The following is a 26342-nucleotide window of genomic DNA, read 5'->3' as shown; positions in this document are numbered from 1 at the left end:
TTACTTACCGCAACGTCATCGTTGGGGTACAGCAATAGCTCGCGCTGAGGGTCATTCTGGATGAGGGTTTTGTTTTTCGAAATGAATCCTTCGAAATCGATTGGATCCACTAGGATTGGTTTGCTCTGGAAGAAAAGGGAGATAAGAGCGATAGTTAGTTGCTGGTTAGTTGAATACAATACAAAGGTGAAAAATGCCCTAACGAATCCAACAACTAGATTGAGTTTATATTGTCACGCATGACATGATGTACCATCTGTCAGCGCTGTTTAATTAAGTAATTTGCTTGACAAAATGGGAACATGACATAAAACAAGAATTCTGCCAGGCAGTTATCAGTGCTTAGTTGTCGAGCATATATTTTAGATATCGAGACGGGTCATAAAATTATAAGTTTGTCGTGCTACCGTATCTAATTATATAGTGCAATGTGTTGTGTCTATACTGACCATATTTTGCAAACAAACAGAGCTGCTGCAAACGTTTATGTTGAGCATTATTACCATTATTACACGATACGCTTCTATTGTTTGAAATTACTTAATAATTAGATGTCATCAACTGTTTGATGTTTAAGAAGACCTTAAGAAAATATATTGCATACCCATTCGGTAACTTGCACGTGTGTTTAAACCAATAGGCGTTAGAAAGATAAGGCTAGATAAACATCCAACATTATATATAGACATCCATTTCCCCTCTAAAATGAGTATAAATGTTAAAACATTTATAACATAAATAATAGACTTTCGTGTTCACTCTTATTCTCAGTGGTAATGATTGTCAATAATGAAATCGATTGTCACAAAGACACAAAGAGGATGAGCGACAGTCCCAAAAAGTGATTTTACCATACTCGTTTTGAAATTATTCCCGGTCAGAAGCCATGAACAGAATAACAAAAAATGAGTCCATATTGATATAAGAGATAAAAGAACAAGCAACAATATCAAAAATTTGCACCGAAATATCAAGATATGTTATGGATAAGAACTAGCCAATAGCACATTATATTGATCACTTCTTACAAATAGCATAGTTTGATGGTCCTCATGATAATTTGATGCAAAATATTGATATTGTTGTCTGATTTTTTATTATTATATAATTTATCAATCATGTCCATATCTCATTATGATATTTAATCAAGATTTGATATTATTTAGCCAGTGGCGTTTCCCTAACCTCAATCTACCTGTGCACTTTACTTAAATTTAAGAAATTTTCGCGCGAAAATGTATAGAATAACTAGATTTTGATTAGTTTAAATGACTCTGATAATTTTATTTTTCATTTGGGCTGTAGAAATATCAAAATTGGCATTTTTTGTATCAGTGCACAGGTAAAAAGTGAGGTTATGCGACGCCACAGTATTTAGCTAATTTCGTCCGCCCGGGTTATAATGATAATCATCAGACTCAGGAAATCCGGGAGCAGATCCGCCGGCTCTAAAAACAACAAAGCCTCTTAGGTTGACCAACTACCAGGAGAGCTGTTTGACCCTTATGCTACGGACAGGGTACCTAGGTACCTTTTTCGTTTTCAAGTAATTTTTTTAGGGTTCTAAACATCGCAGGAAATTGAATAATTGATCGCAGAAATCGCATTTTGCTTATGTACTAGTTAAAAAAAATCAAGCGACAAAAAAAATGTAGTTTGTATACGGAGATGTCTTTGGTGAAATATGTGTGGCTGTGTGATAATACAGGGATCAATAACGAATCGTTCAGAATAGCTCTGGAAGAGTGAAGTGAGTTGTTCGTGGACACTAGAAGTGATCTTCGCTTCCTTAGTTCATTTATCCGGAATTGGATCAATATGGTGAGATTGTTTCAATGGCGGGGCTTATTGCAAGTGAAAGTGACCTCGGACTGGACATGAGTTACCAGGCAGTCTGAAATGGGTAACTGGAGCTGTAGTAGAGCTGGCACCTTCTAACTCCCGGGCTAAAGCTGACTTTATTGAGGACAGATTTATTCCATAATACCAGTGCCAGACCTGGTTACCGGAATTCCGGATTTGCTAGAGCATGACTCAAAAATGGATAAGTTGATGTTATAGAAACCAAATGAGGATTTCTTGTGACCTTAGTTACCAGTTTTGTAGAAAATTCGAGGATTATGACTTCACAATGCACTATGGCGGCGGAAAGATGAGTAATTCTCGCTGAAACCGGGCCACTATTTGCACGAGGTTCTTACAAATGCCTAAATTTATTTTCTTTCGAAAGCTTTCGGCGAGTATATTAAGGATCCGAGTTAAATTCTTCAGAAAGATGAACCTGTATACGAAATCATTTTAATTAACCCTCGATTTTGTCAATTCTTGACTCACCAAAACTATCGTAACTCCAACATTTCTCAACCGATCGTAGAGATCAGCATATCGTTTGTATCCGCAATTTGCAATAGTAAAAATAGAAGCAGCCATGTTGAATTTTGTTTTTTTGGATTTCTTTTTGAGAACTATTTTTACGAGGTTCGCAACCACCGATTTTAAATATTAAAACAACGACGAAAAGCTTAGCTTATAATGTGCATTATGTCCAAAAATCTCAGGTGTTTGTTTTTTCTAGCAGAAGTTATGTACGATTTACCAAATTATTTTTTGAAGGGCCATCTGACCAACGAACATTATTTTTATGGTTAATATGGTACTACGACGTCAGTTCCTTGATTTCATACACTATTCTAAGCCAAATATGTTACAAAAATGAAAAACATATCTACAACAGTATTTTATTTGAAGGGCTCAAAAGTTTTAAGCATAACGGAGCCGTTTTCAAGTTATTGTATTAAATAATTCAAGAATTTTGGTATTGGTAAATAGTACATAACTTTTGATAGAAAAAACATACACCTGAGATTTTTGGACACAATGCACAATATAAGCTAAGCTTTCCATCGATGTATTAATATTCAAAATCGGTGGTTGCAAACCTGGCGGAAAAATAGTTTTCAAAAAGAAATCCAAGATGGCGGCCAAATTCAATATGGCTGCTTCTATTTTTACTATTGCAAATTGAGGATACACTCTTCCTCTTTCCAACGATATGCTGATCTCTACGATCGGTTGAGAAATGCTGAAGTTATAATAGTTTTGGTGAGTCAAGAATTGACAAAAATCGAGGGGTCCATTAAAATGATTTCGTGTATAACTAACGAGGGGTTCATCTGTCTGAAGAATTTAACTCGGATACTTAATATACTCGCAAAAAGCTTTCGAAAGAATATAAATTTAGGCATTTTTAAGAACCTCGTGCAAATAGTGGCCCGGTTTCAGCGAGAATTACTCAGATGCATTTTACGCCAAAACTATACTGCCGTCATACGCATATTTGTCCCATGTTTGCTGGGATTTCCTATGTACATGGGACAATTATGTGTAGAACGGCAGTATATTTTTTAGAAAAAAAAACTGTGGTTCTACAAAATTGTTCGAAATAGTAAGGCCATCATTATGGTGCTACCAAAAAATAGAGTGGTCCATCATATAAAAAAAATGATTTATTTTTTATTTTTTGGAATATTGACATGTTATGTTTTGTTAAATATCTTGGCTGTGCATATGCACAGCATATGATTCGAAATGGACAAATTGATATGAAATTTACGAAAAAGAATCCACGTGTCTTGGAGGGACTCGAACCCTGAACCTCCTACTCTCTAGATAGGCGTGTGTATAGGGTGTACCTAAAAAAAACAGTATTTTCAATCTACTTTTTTTGTTTTAGATTTCTCGAAAAAGTCGTCTTCAGGTGACATTTAGAGCTCAAAAAAATGCAATGATGGGTAAATATGCTCAAAATCTTTTTCCGAACAAAAGTTATAATCGTTTTTCTGTTAAAATTAAAAAAATTCATAAGGCGATATCTCCGGTTAGGGCAGACCAAAAAAATATATTTACACGGCATTTGAAAGAGAAATTCATCTTCCTTATTATGTCAAAAAATTGGAGATATGTTATTTTTTTATCTCAAGTTTTACCAATTTTACTAAAATCAAGTTTTTTCAAATAAATAATATAACTCGACAATGGAAGAAGACGCTATTCTTATGGCAAACCACACATTTTGAAAAGCCCCAAAAGTCTTCAGAAGGAGACATTTGTGAAAAATAAAAAATCTACAGCTTTAACACTTTTTATAAGTTTTATCATTATCACCGTATTACAAGATTAACGAGAAAGATGCATTTTCGGCTTAAAGTACACCTTTAAGGAAAAAAATTGTTATAGAGCTACCTTGTTATAGAGCTACTGAAAAATAGGGTGGGCCATTTTATAAAAATGTGAAATTTTATTTTTTTTATTTTGCGGAATATTGACATAAAATGTTCTACAAAGTTGTAGCGCAGCTTTTTTCAATCAACTTTGCTATATAAACTTTTTATGTAGCTTTTAAGCTCACTTATTTAGAGTAATTTTACTTACCAGGATTAGGGTGTCCCTCAAAAAACAATATTTATGATATACTAGTTGACCCGGCAGACGTTGTCCTGCATAGTTGGCGAAAATGCGCGTTGTGAACTGCCCATGCGAAATTCCCATATAAATCTTAATTTTAGTTTTTCACGATTTACTCAACCTTATCCATGATTTTCGCATAAGGAAATATTACATAAACCCGTCGGAAATAATATCGAACATACCTGCTGAAGTAATGAAGAAAATCCATTCAACCGTTTTCGAGTTATGCGGATACGAACACAGACCATTTCATTTTTATTATATAGATATTATTTTTTACGAATGTCACCTTCTTTTGACATGAACGTGTGTTTTGCTATAAAAATATCGTCTGTATCTTCTTCCATTGTCGAGTTATATCAATTTACTAGAACTGAAAGTCTCCTAAATAAAGACAAAAAAAAAATTACTAGTCGGCCCGGCAGACGTTGTCCTGCATAGTAGGCGAAAATGCGCGTTGTGAACTGCCCATGCGAAATTTCCATACAAATCTTAATTTTAGTTTTTCACAATTTAAACAACTTTACTAATGATTTTCGTGTGAGGAAATATTATATAAACCAGTCGGAAACAATAACGAACATATCTGCTGAAGGAATGAAGACAATCCATCCAGCCGTTTTCGAGTTATGCGGATACGAACACAGGAGGGTCCGCAAGTCATCTTCCACCTGATCGATCCACCTTGCCCTCTGCGCACCTCGCCTTCTTGTGCCCGTCGGATCGTTGTCGAGAACCATTTTCACCGGGTTACTGTCCGACATTCTGGCTACGTGCCCGGCCCATCGCAGTCGTCCGATTTTCGCGGTGTGAACGATGGATGGTTCTCCCAACAGCTGATGCAACTCGTGGTTCATTCGCCTCCTCCACGTACCGTCCGCCATCTGCACCCCACCATAGATGGTACGCAGCACTTTCCTTTCAAAAACTCCAAGTGCGCGTTGGTCCTCCACGAGCATCGTCCAGGTCTCGTGTCCGTAGAGGACTACCGGTCTAATTAGCGTTTTGTAGATTGTCAGTTTGGTACGGCGGCGAACTCTATTTGATCGGAGCGTCTTGCGGAGTCCAAAGTACGTACGATTTCCAGCCAATATGCGTCTCCGAATTTCTCTGCTGGTGTCATTTTCGGACCCTCCGTAGACTGCGTGGTTGGCGACGTGTAGCCATGGACCGAGCCGAATGGAGAAGACTCTTATATACCGCACAGGCCACTTCGGCCTTAGTCTGAATAAATAATAATAGGATACGAACACATACCATTTCATTTTTATTATATAGATTTGAAAAAACATAATTTTAGTAAAATTGGTAAAAGTTGAGATAAAAAAAAAAACCATCTCTAATTATATTTTACATATTTTTTGGTCTGCCCTAACCGAGCCTTATAAAAAAATGTAATTTTAACAGAAAAACGATTATAACTTTTGATCGCAAAAGATATTGAGCATATTTATCCATCAAAAGTTATATTTTTTTGAGTTCTAAATGTCACCTGAAGACTTTTTCGAGAAATCTAAAACAAAAAAAGTAGATCAAAAATACTCTTTTTTTTAGGTACACCCTAATCCAATTAGGTAAAATTTTTCTAAATCAGCCAACTTAAGAGCTACAGAAAAAGTTTTTTCTTGCAAAATTGATTGAAATAAGCTGCGTTACAACTTTGTAGAACATAACATGTCAATATTCCGAAAAAAAAAAATATTTTTAATTTTTTTTTATATGATGGACCACCTTATTTTTCTGGAAGCACCATAATGGCCTTATTATTTCGAACAATTTTGTAGAACAACCGTTTTTTTTTCTAAAAAATATAGTTTTGACGTAAAATGCATCTTTCCGCGTGAATCAGTATCCTGGACCATAGTGCAATGTATTAGGATCACCTGATCATTTGGAAACCCTGGCAATATGGGTATCATAATTCTTGGAATTGTTTCGGAAACATGTTTTCCAAGTAGTTGAGACCATAGGATGGATGGCAATCGGAACGGCTATCCAGGAACAGGTTCCCTTAGAACCTAAAGTTACCACAAACTCATTTAGAAGAGAAAAAGACCCTGGCATCAAAATTCTTGGATTTCTTTCGGAGACATGTTTTTCCAAGAAGGTGGGACCGATGCTGGGTCATTAGTCCGAATGGCCATTAGGCTGAACTGACATTAGGTTGTATGGTCATTGGACCAATGACAAGTGAGAAGTGAATAGTGGAAAGTGAGCAGTGAGAAGTGAAAAGTAAAAAGTGCAAAGAGATAAGTGAAAATTGAAATGCCAAAATGAGAAGAGAGGAGAGAAAAGTGACACAGTGTTGACCCTATTTTGTCGTTTCCCGTTTTTGTCTACCTCCGATTTTATCACATTTTCGACTCGATTTTACCACGTCCCGCTTTTGTCACGTTTTTTACCCATTTTGCCACCTCAAAAAGTTTTCAAAATTTGAGCCGTTCTTTTTATTTTTGTAAGTTATTCCGCAAACAACAATGATTTTCATGAAATAACTTACTGCGCTTGTGGTTTATTATGAAGCATTTCTGAGTACCTGTCAAGAATGTTTCTTCTTCTTTTGGCACCACGGAAACCTATTTAAGAAAGACCGGTCCGTTTCATGAGTTTTGATACCCTAATTGCCAGGGTTTCTTCAGAATGAGTTTGTGGCCACTTTAGGCCCCACGGGAACCTGTTCCAGGGTGACCAGTACGTTGTCAAACTATCCTATGGTCTACTTGCTCATCAACACAAGCTACCGAAACCGAATTCCATGAATTTGGAAACCCATATTGCTAGGGTTTCTTTAGAGTGTGTTTGTGCCCCACGGGAACCTGTTTCAGGACGACCAGTCCATTGTCAAACCATCCTATGGCCTAATAACTCAAAAGATCATGCTTCCGAAACGATTTCATGAATTTTGATACCCATATTGCCAGAGATTCTTCAGAATAAGTTTGTGGCCACTTTAGACCCCACGGGAACCTGTTCCAGGGTGACCAGTCCCTTGTCAAACCATCCTACGGTCTAATTACTCGAAGGCAAGGATGTTATCGATCATTTAGTAATCTGCCTTCGATCATTTAGTAGTTTGTCAATAACTCATTCCAGGGCTAAATTTCAAAATGTGTTGTATGGTGGACTTCTAGTGCAAAGGTTTATCTACAACTCTGCCTAACAGTTCGTTGTTTGAATTCCACTAATAACGGAGCTATAGCGCTAGTAGCAGTAACTTAGACTAAATGATTGCGTATTTTGTTATCATTTAGTATAAGTATAGCAACTAGCACCATAACTCCTTTAATAGTGGAATTCGAACATCGACCTGTTAAAGAGAGTTGAATAAAAACCTTCGCACTAAAAGTCCACCATACAACACATTTTGAAATTAGGCCTCTGGAATGAGTTATTGACAAACTACTAAATGATCGAACGCAGATTACTAAATGATCGATAACATCCTCGCTCGAAGGTCGAAAGGTCGAAGGACAAAAGGTCGAAGGTCAAAAGATAGAAAGGACAAAAGTTCGAAGGGTCAAAAGGTCGAAAGAACAAAAGATCGAAACAAAAAAATTGAGTCAAAAGGTCGAAGAACAACGGTCTAATCACTCGAAGACACTGAAGACGGCCTTACTTTTGAGGTCGAAATACGTATCTGTCAAGATACAATTAAGTGGTGGAATTCAATGGGATTGTATAAACTTGTCTTATGACAGGTACATTCCGGTGTTACATACTTGAAATACAGTTAATTTTAATTTTGAGACTGAGACTTTTTGCACAATTTCCTACGTTATCCGTGCGACGAAGGAAAATCTATTTCGTTCACTGCTGTAGAACACGCGCAACGTCGTCACCAAAATCAACGTAATTCGCTGATTTTCACCGCACTTTTTCACATAAATTTCTCACTGCGCACTAAATAAAAGCAATGTTTATTGCTCAAGTGAATAATAATAGAAAAATAACTGCCGGAAGGCGTTCAAATGATATGTTTTTCAAACTTTGGAGCGTTTGAAATTTATTTTCTTCGTCGCCTTGTTTATAGTCGAAAAACGCGTTACGTAATACATCATGCAGTCAATAAAAGTGGGGTTTTCAATTATTTTCCGCTAGCGTAATAAAGTCTTCCAAATATATATTTTACACACTCGTCATTCATACTAAAATTTTCCACTATTCCAAAAGTTTGAAATAGGAAAAACAATTTCATAATAGAAATTTGTTGGCAGCACTATCCACGTACATGTTAAGCTGGGGCCCCATACACGCTCCGACATGCTGTACAACTACGACTCCGCCCCTAGGAAATTTGGTTCGGTCGGAGTAAAGTTGGACCGTCTGTGGCCAAGTTGTACTGTTCAACAGTCGCACAACTTGCCCACAGACGGTCCGACTTTGCTCCGACCGAACTAAATTTCCTAGGGGCGGAGTCAAAGTTGTACAACATGTTGGAGCGTGTGTGAGGCCCCTTAGTTGTTTGACAGACTGAGGCACTTAACTGAATGGCAGTACAATCAAAACCATTTTTATGCGGTCGAAATTGGATTGCACTTGGAAATTGTTGTTAACTGGAACCGAAAATAAACTTTTAAATTTGATTTTCGATATTGACCGAAATGATAGTTATTCTGCATGAGGTCACAGAAAGGTCGTCCAGTTATCCAAGAAATGGCTTAAGCTCTACAGTCAGGAACAAAGATTTGCAGTGTTTTATGTATGGTACATGCTCCTTGTGGTACAGAGAAAAGATATGGTAGACCTCGTGGTAGACAGCATATGTTATTGGTCATCCAAGAAATCCCTGGAGTAAAGCCTCTCGATCTACACGCGTAACTAAAGATCATTTTGCGTAAGTCTAATAGGGTACATGTGCTCCTAGGTAAGCGTGACACTCAGACTGACAACCAGGAGCTGAGAGCCATAAAGAGCATCTGGTCGGTCAGCTGTCAAAAGCACAAGTGAGCACCGTTGTTGATTGATTTTGTTGTCGTTTGATTGGAATGACGTCTTATTTCAATTGGCAATTCAATAGTTAAATTACTACACGTAGAACAAACGTGAACTTTTACAAACAAATTTTCAAATTTAATCTGGACTATCTTTTGAAAAGGGCCAAACTTTTTTTTACTGATTTTTTCAAATATAATCGAAAAACGATGCTTCTTACAAAAAAATGTTGTGTGGGTGACTATCGCAAAATCAGCCAAACATTCTAGTGAAAATATTGGAAACAATCTAATATTTCCAAACAATAAAAGTCGTTTTGCAAAGAAACTCCACTTTTGATTTGAACGTAACTTTGTGTCAAGATAGGCTATTATGTTCTCTACCAACCGTCCATACATCGCAAGCTGGGCACTTTTAAGGGAGACAAGTTTAGTTTATTAGGCAAAGATATTAGCATTTTACTGGAGGGTTGTAGGGGTGAATTTATTTCTTTTTAAAGGTAAAAGAAACGAAATTTCCTCAAACCCCTCTTCAGAAAATTGCTAATAACTTCGCCGCGCAAACTCTAATTTTCTCGCGGTTTTCAGCATAACATTATGTATTAAATTCTTCAAGACCTGAATGAGTATCATAGTTCTTCATTGTAAATTGTGCCGTCCAACTGCAAATCACTGTTTTTGTATGTTTCTGCATACATTTTTGCATATAAACTTTCAACGAGTTCAGCACCGCCCAAACGTTGACCGATTTGGCTGAAATTTTGTCCAGAGCATAAAGGCATCAAATAGAATCGAATAAGAGGGCGGCCAATCAAAAAAAATGTAAAAAGTTTTTCCTATACTAATTTGAGCCACCCTAATATACATATTCAATTAGGCCGTTACAAATATTTAATTGACTTTTTGTCCTACTGGTCTCCGAAAGGTCAAGGGGGGGGGGGATAATAAAAAATAAATATTAAAATGAAAAAAATCAAAAAACTCCTCGGATTTGTTAAAGAATGTTTTGAAAATCCTCAAAATTGTCCGAATTTTATTTTGTTGCCCCCTCAAAATATTATTTTTTGGCAAAAAAATCCGAGGGGGAGGGAGACAAAATAGATTTTAAATATTTGTATCGGCCTTATATGTTCCACATTGGACACATGCAACGTTCAAAACAGGCCTGTAGATCATTGGTTACGCGTGTAGATTTGAAGGCCTCCACTTCAGGAAATTCTTGTATAACCACGAACATCCTCCATATACATATTCTATGCTATGTTCCACAATGTACACACACAATATGTTCAGAACAGGTCAATATTAAATTAATTTATGTAATTTTGATTTAACACGGTAACATATCGCATAAAAACTAATTTGGTGTACTTCTTGAAATAGCAAACCAATACCAACAGATTTATTTGAATGGACGAATGGAATGGACGAATGAAAATTCTCATGGACGTAAACACATTTTCGTAAGACAAATTTTAAAAAAATTAAGGGTATTTCTAATTGCCGATTCATTGTGCTAATTTGTTCATTGTGCTAATACTACGCAATGAAAACTAGGAACTCTAAAATACATGTTACATACAACTTAGTTAGAGTCAGTAGCTGGGTTAGCTCACTACCCTATTATAAATTTATTTTTGTTCTTAGAAACCGATACACCGAATTGCCTAAATTTATTGTAGTTGAAGCACAACAATACAGTTTGCTGTTGATTCCGGTGCGTCTTATGGATTCTACCCTACTCCTCTTACGCATCGTAAACTTCCATACAAGCCGAGATCTTCACATTTGAAAGCGACATATTGTCACTATAAATAAATAATTGATCTAGCGAAGTAAAATATTTAGGACTTGACTTATGCTAGACCAAAATAAGATAGGAAACCATGCCCGCGAGGCATCATGACTGCCTGGCTTTGATGTATTACAACCAGCAGGTGCGTAATTACGGATCAAGCAAACGATGTTTTGAGACGTGATTTATTGAAAACTCATAAATGTTGACGTCTATTAATTTTTTTATTCATTTTTAAAGGAAATATTGTTTGGATTTTTAGAACCTAAGCTTCCAATTGCCAGACTCAGCGTTAAACTTAATTATGTGGAATATAGGACAAAGGCCATTCGTTTAGCATGCAAATCAAATCCAATTTCAATAATTATGTATCAACGGATTTTATTCATCTTCCTTCATTTTCAATTAAGTTCATGCTTTCATCGATAACGTCAACCAATAAATTCCCTTCGGACTCCGACTCCGCCACCTGCTCTACCATTACCATCAATGCATCACAATCGTAATAGTACAAACACTGATAGATCGGCTCCCAAAGCTGAATGTACTCGTTCGCGGCATCGTCATCTTCCCGAATCTCAAATGATTCGCCAATATGCAGATGCTGCTTCGGTTCTGTACTGTTCCCATTGAAAGGTGGCCACCACACGTGGGACAGCTTGCTTCGCTTCGGAGTAGGGTCTCTGAAAACCAGTCCCACATTATTTGAAATTCAAATTGAACGACTGCTAGCGAAAACTCACCCGTACTTCACAAAGTTCGTCACCAGTTCAACGGTACGCTCGTGAACCTTCCATTCGCGACGGAACTCGCTGCGGTTGAGCAGCGCTTCTTGGACCACGTACGGTGAGAAAATATAGCCCAGGTCGTCACCATGTACCGCTCCATATCGGCTGCCTTCGGTTCGCTTCGCGTAGAAATGGTTCTTGTAGAAACCGAATCGACCGTCGAACTCGAACTGCAAGTAGTAGAGCGGAACGCTATCCAACTGATGGAAGAGGTGCTGCAACAGTCGCTTGATTGGATAAAGAAGGTTGGCTACGTTGGCTAGTTTCCGATAGAAATTAGGGTCATTGGCTTGCTTGAACTTGTGTTTGATTAGTTTGGTGATGTTCCGTTTAAGGGAGGCATCTTCTTTATTCGGGAAGTTGTCACCTACGTAGAGAAAGCTTGCATAGTAAAGAAGGAGTTCAAATTCGGTGGATGTGTGACCGATCAAAATTGGAACCTGAATAACAGGTTTCTGTCGAATCAGTTCGTGAGGAGTAGCTGTTATGACAGCTTCCGGGTCGTTATGGTCTTCAACGGATGGGATGAAACCAGGATAGAACATTGAGAAAAAACCAAATATGTCAAACGAATCGGTACGTTCTAAGAATTCTTTGAAGTGTAATTGTTGCAGATCTACAAGACTGGAAATATTGTAATGAGCAATTAGTTTTTCACCATCCTCTAGAGAATTATAATTCAGAGCCCAGGGAGCAAGCAGTGATCCACCAAGGGCAATTAGTCGCTGAAAAAGGTTTCGCGATCCTTCTGAGTAGAGATGATAGGTTACCGATCCGGCTCCAGCACTTTGGCCCATCAGAGTTACACGATGGGGATCACCTCCAAAGTATTTGATGTATAGCTGTACCCACTGCAAAGCTGCTCGCTGATCTTTAAGACCGAAGTTTCCGGTAATGTTGAACGCGGGATATCGCAGGAACCCCAGTACTGAGAGGCGGTAGTTAACGCTAACGACCACAACACCCTGTTGAAAACGTTTTTGATAACATTATGTTCGCCATGCAAACTTTGTTTATAACTCACGCTGTTGATTAACAGATCAACACCATTTCCGACATTCTCTTGTGAGGATCCTACCATGAATGTTCCTCCGTGGACGTATACCACGACAGGATACTTATTACTGTCAGGAATTCTCGGCGCGTAAATGTTCATGAACAAACAATCTTCGTCGCCTAGTATCTCCGTGAAATTGTAGATGTCATTCTCCTGTGGGCACATGTTTCCCATTTCAGTGTATTTCTCGGCTCCATGAGGGTGATGAAGAATTGGGTTCTAAAACAAATATTTGTAATACAAATATCAACTTTAACGTTCGTTCAGTACTTACTCGGAAACGCAGTTGTCCCACCGGAGCTTCTGCGTATCGCACACCCAAATAGGTACAAAAAGGAACTCCTGTAAAGGTCTGATTTAGAGTTCCTTCGCCATAGCTGCCATTTTGGAACTTGACGTCACAGGACTCGGAATCTAATCCAAATGTAATCTCCGGTTGCACGAGAGCGATAAACGACAGCAGCAAGAGGATACGCATCGCGAACAAACCTTTCCGGAGCGATTATCGATCCGTAATGAATGGTTGGTTATCAATTGAGTCTCTCGTGTTGGCGAGCCACGCTCGTTTGAATTCCATTAATCGATTCAATCGACTCCAATCAGGCCAATGTCATCGGTTTATTCAGACAGACTCTGATATTTTGGTTCTCAATGAGCGTGACGCATTTAGTTTTAGGCACTAGCTTCCTTGAGATGAATATTCGATTTGAGTATTGTTCGTATTTCTATTTTGATTTTGAGTCAATTGACTGGAATGGAGTTTGTTAGTTCGAGGAAGACAGTCTACCTGTAATTGAGATGCTGTCTGGATAAATTGGACCAATATTTTTAAATATTTGTATATTTGCATAGGACATCGATCAAAATTGATTCAATATCTGTCAAAAGTAATCTTGCTCTGCGAGCAGGGTTATTCGATAATTATTGAACTGTTCCTTTCAAGTTTAATTCAGTTTAATTTTCCAAATGGGACAGATCCTAACTTCCATGAAAAACGAAAGAGTTTAGTCCGTGCAGTGCCCTATTGACAGAAAAATAATCGAACTGAGAGTGAATAAGTAAAATAATAAGTTTTCTATATTTTCAGGACAAAGAATATTGATAATATGCACGCACACCAAAAAACAGAGTCAAGCTACTACTAGTGGTGGTGATGATGCCTTTCTTGTTTTATGAGACAGGAGTTCACATCAATTGCAACTTGTTGCGAATAAATCACTTGGAGATCCTGAGTCCCTGAAAAATGAGTGACAATACATTACTCGATTTGTCTAAAAAAAACCCTGATTAATCCACCTAGCGGTGATGGTGCCTTTCTCGTGCATTATAAAAATAGTATTTTGGCCATTACTCATGAGCCCATAGTCCGATCTGCAACTTGTTGCGAGTAAATCGGTTAAAGATAAGTGCCTGAAAAATAAGAGTTCAGTGCGTGATTTCTCTTGTTTCGGACTGCAGAACGATGACGCGATCGGCCGAAATATTTGTTCTGCATTGCGCGGCCGGTAATAAAAATCAGTTCAGTGCGTGATTTCTCTTGTTTCGGACTGCAGAACAGGGATTGAACTTATCATTCCATTATCATTTAGTATTCAGCCAATAACTCATTCCAGAGGCGGAATTCCGAAAAGTGTTGTATGGCGGACTTCTAGCACTGATTCCCCTCAACAACTTTGTCTAAGGGTACATTGATCTATGTATAATATTCACCGCGGGAAACGCTAGTATCATTTAATATACTAAATGATAATAACACTTATTATCATTTAGTATATTGAGTGATCCTAGCGTTTCACGCTGTTAATATTAGACAGAGCAATGTACTTTGAACAAAGTTGTAGAGGGAAATCGGTGCTAGAATTCCGCCATACAACACTTTTCGGAATTCCGCCTCTGGAATGAGTTATTGGCTGAATACTAAATGATAATAAAATGATAAGTTCAATCCCTGCTGCAGAATGATCGCGCGATCGGCCGAAATATTTGTTCTGCATTGCACGGCCGGTAATAAGAGTTGCTATCGAACAAGTAAGTGCAGTGCGTGTTTTAGTCGTCGGGAAAGGAATAAAGTATATATCTTGTGTTCGGTGGCTCATGCGCATGTCGCGCGTGGTCGAAAAAAGCGAGTTCTTCAATAGTTTGCTGTAGCCATCGAACAAGTGAGTTCAGAGTGCTGCGCTTCCGTTCGGTCGACCAAAACGCGAATCTCCTTAGCTTTCATATGCCACCGGGCGTGCATGTTTTTAATTTTAACTCGTATTAGTGTCATTTCCATCCATAGATCGCATCGCTTACCAAAGTGAATCCAGATAAATTATCCTTTGTAACTAAGACGATATCCTATCCCAAGACAATCGTGGAGATGCAGAGGTATACTCGGTCTCTAGTAGCAACGAGAGTCGGACTAACAATCCTTCCATTCCTATATGACCGTAAGGACGTGGCCGGCGCCGTTATTGACTTTAAATATTTGAGCTCCCGAAACGTGTACATTGAGAATGGGTAGCTAATCCCAAGCCCCATTCATTGTGTTCTCTGTACAATTTCGCAAGTTTATTCAATCACGGAGTAGCAACTACGAATTGTGCGGTCATAATGCTCATGCTCATGCTCATGCTAAAGATAAGTGCCTGAAAAATGAGTGACATTTTTTTACTCCATTTTTTATTTACTAGTAAATTGTTAAATATAAGTGGCTGAAAATGAATGAGTTTGGGAACCCTGTTTTTAGGATTAAAATTTTCGGTCAATTTTCAATAGGAAACAATGGGACAGGATTCCACGTCGAATGCAACTTGTTGCGAGAAAATCGATTAAGGTTAGGTGCCCGAAAATGAGTGACATTTTTTACGCGATTTTTACATAAACAATTGTATTTTGGCCATAACTTTCGAATCCATAGTCCGATCTAGCCAAATTTCAATAGGAAATAATGAGACAAAATTTTGCGTCGAATGCAACTTGTTGCGAGCAAATCGGTTTAGGATAAGAACCAAAGAAATAAGTGAAAAATTTTCATTTAAAAAAATGTATTTTGGCCATAACTCTGAAGCCTATAGTCCGACCTGGCCAATTTTCAATAGGAAACAATGGGACAGAATGCAACTTGTTGCGAGCAAATCGATTAAGGATATGTGCCAAAAAAATGAGTGACACTATTTGCTATTTTTTGCGCACATACACACACACACACACACACACACACACACACACACACACACACACACACACACACACACACACACACACACACACACACACACACACACACACACACACACACACACACACACACACACACACACACACACACATACATACACACACAGACATCACATCATGGGAGTTGCTTATCGAAATTCCGAACGATTGAATTGCTGGATGGATTTCCAAAAATAAAACAGAAAGGGATTTCCTCCGAAAATTTCTAAAAAAAAATCTGAAGAAATTCCTTGAGAAATTTCTGAAAAATAAAACACAAAGAAATTCCGGTGAAACTCCAAGAAATTACGGAAGAATTTCTAAAAGAGATTTCTGATTGAGTTCCTCTAAAAAAATCCAAAAGAAATGCCTGAAACAGTTTTCGAATAAATTCTTAAATAAATTCGCAAAGTTTCGAAGGATTTTTGAAAGAATTTCTCAATTTTTTTTTTTCGAAGAAGCCCCTCACGAAATTTACGAAGAAATTCTTGGAGGAATTTACGAGGGAATTTCTAAAGGATTTTCCAAAAAATAAAGAAGGAATTTCAGGAATAATTCGTTGCATTGTTTTCTAAAGTTTTACTTAAAGAATTTCCGAAGGATTTTCATTACGAAATTTCGAAGGAATCTCTAAAATAAATTTTCAAAAGAATTTTTATAGACATTTCCAAGGAATTTTCTAACGGAACCCTATCCCAAAGATATCCCTATAAGATTTTCTTAATGAATTCTTGAACTAATTTTCGTTAGAATTTCTGCAGAAATTTCCGAAAAAAACCCAAATAAATTTCCGAAACAATTCCTTGTGAAGTTTTCAGAAACAAATGCCAAAATAAATTTCCAAATGAAATGATAAAAAAACCGAAACAATTTCCGAAGGAATTCTTGAATAAATTTTCGAAGAAACTCATAAAGGAATTTTCGAAGAAGTTTCAAAAGAATTTCTGAAGGAATTCCCAACGGAATTTTCGAAGGAGCCCCTAAAAGAATTTCCAAAAGAGTTCGTGAAGGAATTTCCTAGGGATCTCTGAAGAAGGAATTTGTGAAGGATTTCCGGAACAAATTTCCTGGAGGAAGTTTCCGAACTAATTCCCGGAAGATTTTTCGAAGGAATCCCTGGAGGAGTTTCTAAAGGAATTCTTGGAGGAATGCCCATAGGAATTTTTGAAAAAAATTAAGAATGTCGGAAATTAGCTTCTTCCTTATAAGCAGGAGGTCGTAGGTTCAATTCCAGGCTCATCCCTTTCCTACTTTGTACTTCTATCTTAGTTCTTTCTGTGTTTCACGTTCTACCAATACGACTCCTACTGTTATAACCTTCCACACAATCCCAAAACCTTCCGTGGTAGGTCGTAGAGTTCTCTGCATTTTTCTTAAGTAGGTGTCCAACTAACCATCCTTCCCTTCCTCAGCATTCGCAAGGACGTGGCCAGGACAGATCTCGACTATTGGAGAGTGCATTGCTTCCATCCAAGAGATAATGATTAGTCCCAAATTTAGTCCCAATATCTGTGGTAACGGATGATAGTGATGCTACTCTTCTTTTCGAAAATTCTCGAACATTTTACCACCTCATTAAGGGCGGATCAATCGCACTCATCCATATTCTCTTTTCTCAAGCATGTACTTTCTGTGGTAGCCCAAAGTATCGAAGTAAGTTTGTTTACCAACCGATGATTGCTACAACAACTCAAATTGATACCGTATGGCTATTGCGTCTACACTGGGGTCGCTTTTTATGTGGTTTGTTTTTGCTTCTTTCTGGCCTTTGGACTTGATGAAACATTGAGTTTACCACACCAAAAAAAAAAAAAAATCAAAGAAAAATCAGGTGATAAGTTGGGGTAATTTAGGTCAAATCGCGTAAAATGCGATCTCAGTATAGTATCACTTGGGTTTGTTCCGCACACTCAAAGGGTTCCCACCGGTAGGCAGTGGATATGCAACATTGCTCCTCCGGGGATTCTGAAAGGAATATTCCAGGGAGTCCGAAGGGAATGTTCCAGAAATTCCAGATCCCCCCTGGATGTCGATGGGAATCCTCCAGGGATTCCGACGGGAATGTTTCAGGAATTCTAACGGGAAAATTTCAGAGATTCCAAAGGGGTTGGTTACAGGGATTCCAATGATAATCATAATAATATCGACGGGAATATTCCAGGTATTTGAACGGGAATGTTCCAAGGATACCTACGAGAATGTTTCGGGATTCGGACGGGAATGTTTCAGAGAATCCAACGGAAATGTTTCAGAGATTTCAATGAGAATCTTCTAGATATTCCGAATGAAATACTCCAGGAATTCCGAAGGGAATATTCCAGGAATGTTTTAGGAGTTTCGACGGGAATGTTCCAGAGATTCCGTCGGAAATCCTCCAGGAACTCCTACGTGAATATTCCAGGGATTTCGTAGGAAATGTTCCAGGGATGTAGAAGCAAATCGTCGAAGGATTCCGAAGCAACCTGTCGAGGGATACGGAAGCAAATCGTCAAGGGACTCCGAATTAATCCCCCAGGTATTCCGAAAAGAATCCTCCAACTATTTGAACTATTTTGAAAGCAATCCTCTAGGGATGTTGCAGGGATCGTTGAAGGATTTTGAAGCAAATCTTCGAGAGATTCCGAAACAAATCATCGAAGAATTTCGAAGCAAATCATCGAAGGATTTTGAAGCGAATCGTCGAATGATTCCTAAATAACACGTCGAGGGACTCCGAACTAAATTTTCAAGGGATTCCGAAGCAAACCGTCGATGTATTCGACGAAGCGAATTGTCGAATGATTCCAAAGCAATTCGTCGAGGGATTCCGAAGCAAATCATTAAGGGTTTCCGAGGCAATACGTCGAGAGACTACGAATTAAATCTTCAAGGAATTCCGAAGGAAATCGTCGAAGGATTCTGAAACAAGTCAAGGAATTCCAAAGCAAATCTCCGAGTGATTCTAAAACAAATCTTCGAACGATTCCGAAGCAAATAAACGAGAGATTCTGAATAAATCCTCCATAGATTATGAAGCGTATTCTTCACAGATTCCCAAAGGTATTCCTCAATGATACCAAAAGAAATCCAGAGTGAATTCTTCTGGATTCCGGTTGGAATACTTCGATGATTTTGAAAGGAATTCTGTAGAAACTCCAAAGAGAATTCTCCTCAGATTCTGATGGGAATTCCTCTCGAATTCTGATGAGAATCCTTCTTGGATGCTGATTGAAATCTTTCTCAGAAACAAGCTCATTTGTCCACTCATTTCATTATGATAGGATGAATATGGGAGATATTTTTTGTTGTCTTCAAACCTTTTCAGTAATTCATTATGCTATATGTTGAAAATCGATATCACTGCTAACTAACTTTTAAAATCCTAGGAGAAGGGCTAATTACCCCTTATTTACGCCAATGCATGGAACCCTATCAAACATGGTAGTCAGCTGCTTACTGAGGACTTGAACATCGATATGATTGAAGATTCGATCAAGGAAGGAAGAAAAGTAATGCTTAAGGACAAGCCTCCCGGAATCCAAAACCAAATGTACTCCCCGTTAAAAACGTGGAACAATTTTTTTTAACTAATTTTATTTGCTTTTTTTATTTAACTAATTTTATTTGCTAATTATCTAATCGATGTATTCATCTCTTAGCCTACGTGTTCCGTGTTTTCTTAACACTATCATTCTTATTTGCATTCTTAGTTATCATTAATACATTTCAATTGTATTTGGCATTTACGATTTTTCCTCTGATTGAATTGAAGCATATAGGAGAATGTGTGTGAAACAATAAAAATGACAGTTGTGCGGGTCTTCTGTTTTGAATGGGGTGCTCTTGAAAACGCGAGTGCATTTGATTTTGGATTCCGGGCGGCTTGTCCTTAACTAGATTCTCACGATGGTCTTATTGCTTTTTCCGTCTACGCACAATTTATAACTATTTTAGAGAGTTGACGTGGATTTAAACAGATCAATTTTATTCTAAAACTTAGTATTGATATTAACATAATTTACTTGAAACAATGTAGTGTGTGCTTGAATATTCCCTGAGATCAAACACATATTCCTTCATCTAGAGATATCACGGCACGGTTAATCATTTGCAATTCTTTTCACTACTAGTCTGCCCAAGAACTCGAGTAAATCCAGGGCGTTGCACATTAGCACTTGGCGGTACGCCTCATTTATCATCACAACATTGCCTTTCGTAAGGGGAAAGACTGGGGATTGATCATATCAGCACAAGCAGATCACTCGATCCCAGCGAAGTGATCTCGAAAGACCTTCCACCTTTGTGCAGCGGACCAGAGCTACGCGACCACAAGAAACCGCCACGAATATCAAGATCAAGCTATTATAAATGATCCTCACGGGCGCAAGCCGCAAAAGGTCCATCACTGCCTGGCCAGAAGGCGTACTTAATGAGTTCCCCGCGCAGGGGATAAAGTTTGCACCAACCAACAACACCCGAATCCGTCTCAAACCGAGTCGTCACATATAGGTGAGGAACCTCGATCGCGCAAAGATCGCTGCTCATATCTCTTTGTTGAACACATTAGCAACCGGCAGCCACCAACCACACCAGGCGACCAGGTGCGGAATAAGGATTAAGCGAAATATTTCAATGAAGAGAGGAATCACCGCGAATGTGATCGCGCCCAACGACCGAAGGATGACGACGACGTCTTCGCCGTTGCCGCCGCGCTGCCGCGGTATGAACTTGAAGAAATTCGAAAGAAGACAACAAAAAACCACAGTGGGCAGGAAAGGGGGCGGAGCCGTCTTGTTTATCTCTTCGTCGTCGCGGGCTGATGGTTTTTTTTTCTCCACGCGCGGTATTTTCTGTTTGGTTGATCACATCGTCGCACGCGCATTCGTCGAACCTGATGGTTTTTTTTCTCCACGCGCGGTATTTTCTGTTTGGTTGATCACATCGTCGCACGCTCGTAACTTACCGGTTATAGTTGCTGGTGCGGCGGTGCAAGCAATGGTTTGTATTGTTGATTTTCTGTTGTGGGTGCGATGGAAGGTGTACGTAACCGTCATCATTATCCGTCATGAACGGTGTTGCTGTTTTAATTCGAAGAGGATTTGCAATGACTACCTTGAAGAATGATGGTGGCACTATGGGCAGGATTAATTATTAATTCATTATGAATTTGAAATCATATATCTCGATGGGAGAATGCACATAAATGTAATCAAACAATATATCTAAATAAGTGGATGTTGAAACCAAGTTTTATTAGCTTATCACTTGAATTGAACGCATTTGTAATTTGGAGTAATGTACATCGGCTAATACTTTATTTTAGGCTTTCTAAATTTTCGGATATTTGCTATCAGAACTCCCGAACGATATTGTTATCGCCATGTCGTCACTCGAAAGACTTGCTTTGCTATTTATTCACTTGAACCCAGAAAATGGTCCACAATAGACGACACCGTAAACGGAACCGACACGGAAAACGGAAGCGTCGGTTACACTCGCGATACCAGAGCTGTGCTCTGCTAAACTAGAGTGAGCTTTGATCGGAGACAAGAGTGACATTGCACGGTGGCTGAAATCGTGTTTTTAGCGCGTTTATTTAATAGTATCTTTATTATGTGATTTAGAGTAATGCCATTTTATCGAGACATTTTATCAGTAAGTCGATGCGCTTATCTGGAGGTTTCAGCCTTATGATCAATCCCCTTAAAAGTTAGAAACAGAACAATATTTTAGAAAAAATATTATTTATTAGAAAACAATATTTTTTTTCCACTTTACAACGTGTTGTATGTTTTCGCGAGAGTTGTATCAAAAGTTCTCCTGAAAAACTTTGTCGAATACACCAAGTTCGTAATTTCATTACTTTTGGAGATCTATTGCTTTTTATGCCAACAAGCTTTGAACATGTTTGACGCACAAGCATATAAGCCTATGGAGACGCATGGTGCAAACTTGACTTGTGATGGGAGGTTGATTTCTGCTTTGCATTGTAGGAAATGTTTTTTGATGAAACATTCCTTACATTCGCTTACAACTCTACAGTACCTGAACTGTTTAAAGTTCATTACTTGTACTTTGTTATGCGTATGAGATTGACTATACCACAAAACTTTCTAGAACATGCAAAAAATGTAGAAATGAAAAAGATATAATAAAAAAAAATATTTTCAAGGAGTAGTCAGCATAAAACGTAAAAAATGATCAAAATGTAACGAAATTGCGCACTTGGTTCTGTCGACAAGTTTTTAGGAGAAATTTTGCTACAACTTTAATGAAAAACCAAACCTTATATGTTGTGAAGTGAAAATAAAAATATCATCTCACTTTTAGGGGGATTAATCTATAAGTTGAATACCTCCAACGAAGCGCATTAACTTACTAATAAAATGTCTCGAAGACACCATTACGCTAAATTGCATAACAAAGGTGCTATTAAATAAACACACGATTTTAGCCATTGTATAGAAAAATGAAAGATGAATGACATGCTACAAAAATATCAAAAAATATTTGTTCTATGACAAGGCATAAAGGCTGCAATATCTGTTTTATTTTTGTGTTTATTGCCATTTTCAACTCGGTGAATTGAAGGCGTATGATCGAAATTTGCATTCGAGTTTCAACGGTCGTACGCGTTAGCTTCGAAAAAAAGGATTCGCTGTGGAAAAACGGGATAAGTGGATATTAAAGTTAAAGTTAAAGTATGCTAAATCGGTGGAAAAGAACCCGCGAAACCGCGTGTTAATAGTGATTAAAAAGAATAAGTGAAATTTAACAGGAGACGAAAAAACTTATCTGCAGGGATACAAGAGCGAGTGATTTTGAGGTTATGGCAGGAGTGAAAGATCCGCCGGACCCCGGCGACATAAGCGAAAAAATGGATTTAAGACCTCCAAGAGAAAGATCCAAATTCGAATACACCATTGCGGACGCGGCGCCGTATCGAGTGTATTTTGAACTGAGAACGGGTAACAACGGAGCAAGAATGAATCGATACTCTCTCGGATCGAAACTACGCAGTGTCGAGACGTTTAAACGTCACATTGTGGACATGAAGCAGATAAGCAGGAACAAGATAATGGTCGTACTCAACAGCTATACCAAGGCAAATTTACTGGTGGAATCGATAAACTACGAAGACGAACCCTACACAGCTTACATCCCCAAACACGTAGTATGCATTTCAGGTGTGATCGCGGGTATCCCAGCGGATATAAGCACAGATCAAATCCAAGCAGACTTGGAATGTGATGTTCCAGTTATTGATGTGTATCGACTCAATCGATTTGAAGGAGGTAAGAAGGTTCCGTCGACAAGAGTGTCGATTACGTTCCGGACTAATTTGCTCCCAGAAAAGGTAAGACTCTTCTGCTGCGTGAGCAGAGTTCAACCGTTTGTTCAGAAGGTGGTATTTTGTCAACGATGCTTACGTTTCAACCACAAAACGGAAAACTGCAAAGGGTACAGGAGATGCGATAAATGCACGGAAAGGCATGAGGATGAACAAGAATTCGAAGTATGCGACAAAAGAGTGCGATGCCTGTATTGTAAGTCCAACACTCACGCTACTGGGAGTAACACTTGCAACGAACACAAACGCCAACAGCAAACCAAATCAGTAATGTCGAGGAGAAACTTGTCGTACGCAGAAGCACGCGAAATGTTCTCGATCGTTTCGCCCAACACATACGATGCGCTGAGCAATTTACACGACTATCCAACACTAGCCGAAACAGTCGCTAATAGCAACGATTTCCCCGAACAGTGGAAAGAAACCAACCGGGAAAGATTACTGATCAAGCCGGCAGTGAAAATGTATGCTGACAAAAAACCGGAAAAACCTCAAAATAAACGCAGACGACAAAATATGGATACAGAAAAGCAGCAATCTAGCACACAAATGGATACAAGAGCGGAAAAAGGGAAAGAAGAAAGCTTACCGGACGGGATCGGTTTGAAGAATCCCTTTAAAGTAGATGACAAAGAAAGATGGAACCGAATAATCGAAGAAGCGAATCGAAAAGCGGAAGTGAATATGAAAGATAAGTATCAAGCAGCCGCTCAGAGCTCATCGAAGAAGTGGATATGAGTGAAAATATGGAAGAAAAATTCAAACAAGCAGCAAGAAAGTACTTTAGATTAAGCCAGTCAATTGTATAAGTGAAAAAAAAGGAAGAGCCAGCTAGAAATATTAATTTAACTACAGTGATAACAGTGGAGGGAATCAACAAAATAATACAGTGCAACGTCCAAAGTGTTAGTAAACATAAGGAGGAATTAGGAAGAGTATTAGTTGGAGAAGATTACACGATTGCATTAGTATCAGAAACATGGTCACAAGTGGAAAATGAGAACAGTTCGCGTTATCGAATTTCAGGATTTCACAACATAATGCATTCCCGCTCAGATGGCTACGGTGGAGCAGCTATCTATCTCAGAAACAGTCTGAACTACCTGAAAGTTCCTATTCCAAACTTATCAGAGCACACCCAGGCTGTTGCGATACAAGTACCAAGCCATGGATTAGCAATTTCAGCCATTTACGTCAGTCCAGCAATAAAAAGTGATGATGTTACTCGAATTTTTCAAGCACTAAGATCCTTCAAAAAGATCATATGAGGAGGGGACTGGAATGCACACCATGAAGCATGGGGGAATGATTCCAGAGACAGGAAAGGCTGCCTTCTGTTAGAGCTTATTAATCAGCACAGCTTTATAGTAGAAATACTAGAATAAGAGATCGGCGAAGACGCCATCTTGTTTCCAATCGAACCGTCAAAAGCGGTTCCATTTCGACTTGTTTACTTTTCGCATCCATAAGAAGCAAGCAAAAAGTTCAAGTGCTGCCAGTATAATTTACACGGTTTTATGCATTTTATGCGAAATGGCAACGTATGAACCATTTCGTCAGTTTTTCACTCCGCCGATCTCTGGTTATAGGGTTGCTACTTTATAGTATTGAACGATGGTTCAAAAACGTATATCCCCGTGGAAATGAACAAAAAAAGCACGGCAATCGACATAACAATATGCTCTCCGGAACTATACGGCGATATGAAGTGGTCAGTGCTTGAGTACGGTGTAGGAAGCAATCACATGGCCATTGAGTTGAAGACCAACAGCACCGAACAACCTGGATGGATTTATAACCAGAAGCGGATCGGAGATCAACTAATAACATTAGACCCGGAGCAAATTCGTTCATGGAGTGACTTAGCAAGGGAAGTGAAGCAGATTCGTAAGACGAATCGCAAGCGAAATAGAAGAACGCCAAAATATTGGTGGTCTAAAGAGGTGGAAGAAGCGTGGCTGAAAAAGAAACAGGCAACTAAGGACTTCAATCAATTAGCAAGCATCGAGAACCTAATTAAATTTAAAAAAGAAGCGGCAGCCTTTCAACGAAGGAAAAAGGAAGAAAAGGAGAAGAAATGGAAGGAATTTTCGGAGAAAATCAGCCCACGGACGAACTCGACAGAGCTCTGGACTATGATAGGAAGACTCACTGGTAAAAAGTACCACCGGAAGGAGAACAACCCGAGCAAAGGCAGATAACTGAAATGATATCAAACTGATAACAGGATTAGTTATCCTTATTATCATCTTGATATTTAGTTATCAATCGTGTGATTAACTGATAACTGAATAATAACAAAATTTATTATCAATACAAATTTGGCATTTTCTCCTAAATTTCGCGTCGTTTAGAACTCGGGCTAAGCATTCTATTCTTTCAAACATATTTTGCCGTGCATAAAAAAAAATCTACTCATTCGCTTATTTTTCGATGCAACCAAAAATAAGCGCCAGATAGTCGCCTAAGAAAAACATACCTGTAGCAAAAAAGCTACTTTGATAATTTTGAAAATTTGACCGACACGTGGTGGTTCGGAGCGATGAATGCCAAATCTGTAGAAGCCTTGAAAAAATTACTGTGATTTTCCTCGTTACTAACGATATCTACTGATTTGTTTATTTCTCTGCCAACAAAGGAATTACCACAAAAGTTGAAATGTCGGATAATCAAGAAATTTCAACGATCTGGTGTGTTGTGGAGAAAACAGTCATGCTCGCACTTTAGTCGATAAACCTAGTTTTGAACGCAATCGAGCAAGATCATCTGCATC

General features: G+C 38.4%; 2 protein-coding genes across 6 annotated transcripts in view; both read right to left on the bottom strand.

Moving 5' to 3' along the window:
* LOC134212875 (dedicator of cytokinesis protein 9) overlaps positions 1 to 26342 on the bottom strand; it is a 329834-nt gene that overhangs the window by 51428 nt on the left and 252064 nt on the right. For all 5 annotated transcript variants that reach the window (XM_062691137.1, XM_062691136.1, XM_062691140.1 and 2 more), the window contains exon 3: positions 9 to 125. In XM_062691137.1, the coding sequence (XP_062547121.1) occupies positions 9 to 125 (117 nt within the window). The remainder of the gene's footprint in view (positions 1 to 8; positions 126 to 26342) is intronic.
* Positions 11573 to 13661, bottom strand: LOC134217027 (esterase B1-like). Its single transcript, XM_062695781.1, has 4 exons — positions 13313 to 13661; positions 13006 to 13257; positions 11937 to 12946; positions 11573 to 11876 (listed from the first exon to the last, which is right to left on the bottom strand). The coding sequence occupies exons 1-4, from the start codon at positions 13514 to 13516 to the stop codon at positions 11579 to 11581; spliced, it is 1764 nt and encodes a 587-aa protein (XP_062551765.1). The 5' UTR covers positions 13517 to 13661; the 3' UTR covers positions 11573 to 11578.

The sequence above is a fragment of the Armigeres subalbatus genome, chromosome 2 (assembly GCF_024139115.2).
Source record: "Armigeres subalbatus isolate Guangzhou_Male chromosome 2, GZ_Asu_2, whole genome shotgun sequence".
Lineage (NCBI taxonomy): Eukaryota > Metazoa > Arthropoda > Insecta > Diptera > Culicidae > Armigeres > Armigeres subalbatus.
Note: the sequence above shows the minus strand (reverse complement) of the source record. Positions and strands in the feature narration are given on the sequence as shown.

What these genes read in the sequence shown, in the direction of transcription:
- LOC134217027 (XM_062695781.1), bottom strand. Translation starts at nt 13,516, where the DNA reads ATGCGTATCCTCTTGCTGCTGTCGTTTATCGCTCTCGTGCAACCGGAG. An exon ending in TTGATCTGTTAATCAACAGC is followed by an intron (nt 12,947 to 13,005) that starts GTGAGTTATAAA and finishes CGTTTTCAACAG; the next exon opens with GGTGTTGTGGTCGTTAGCGT. An exon ending in ACGAACTTTGTGAAGTACGG is followed by an intron (nt 11,877 to 11,936) that starts GTGAGTTTTCGC and finishes ACTGGTTTTCAG; the next exon opens with AGACCCTACTCCGAAGCGAA.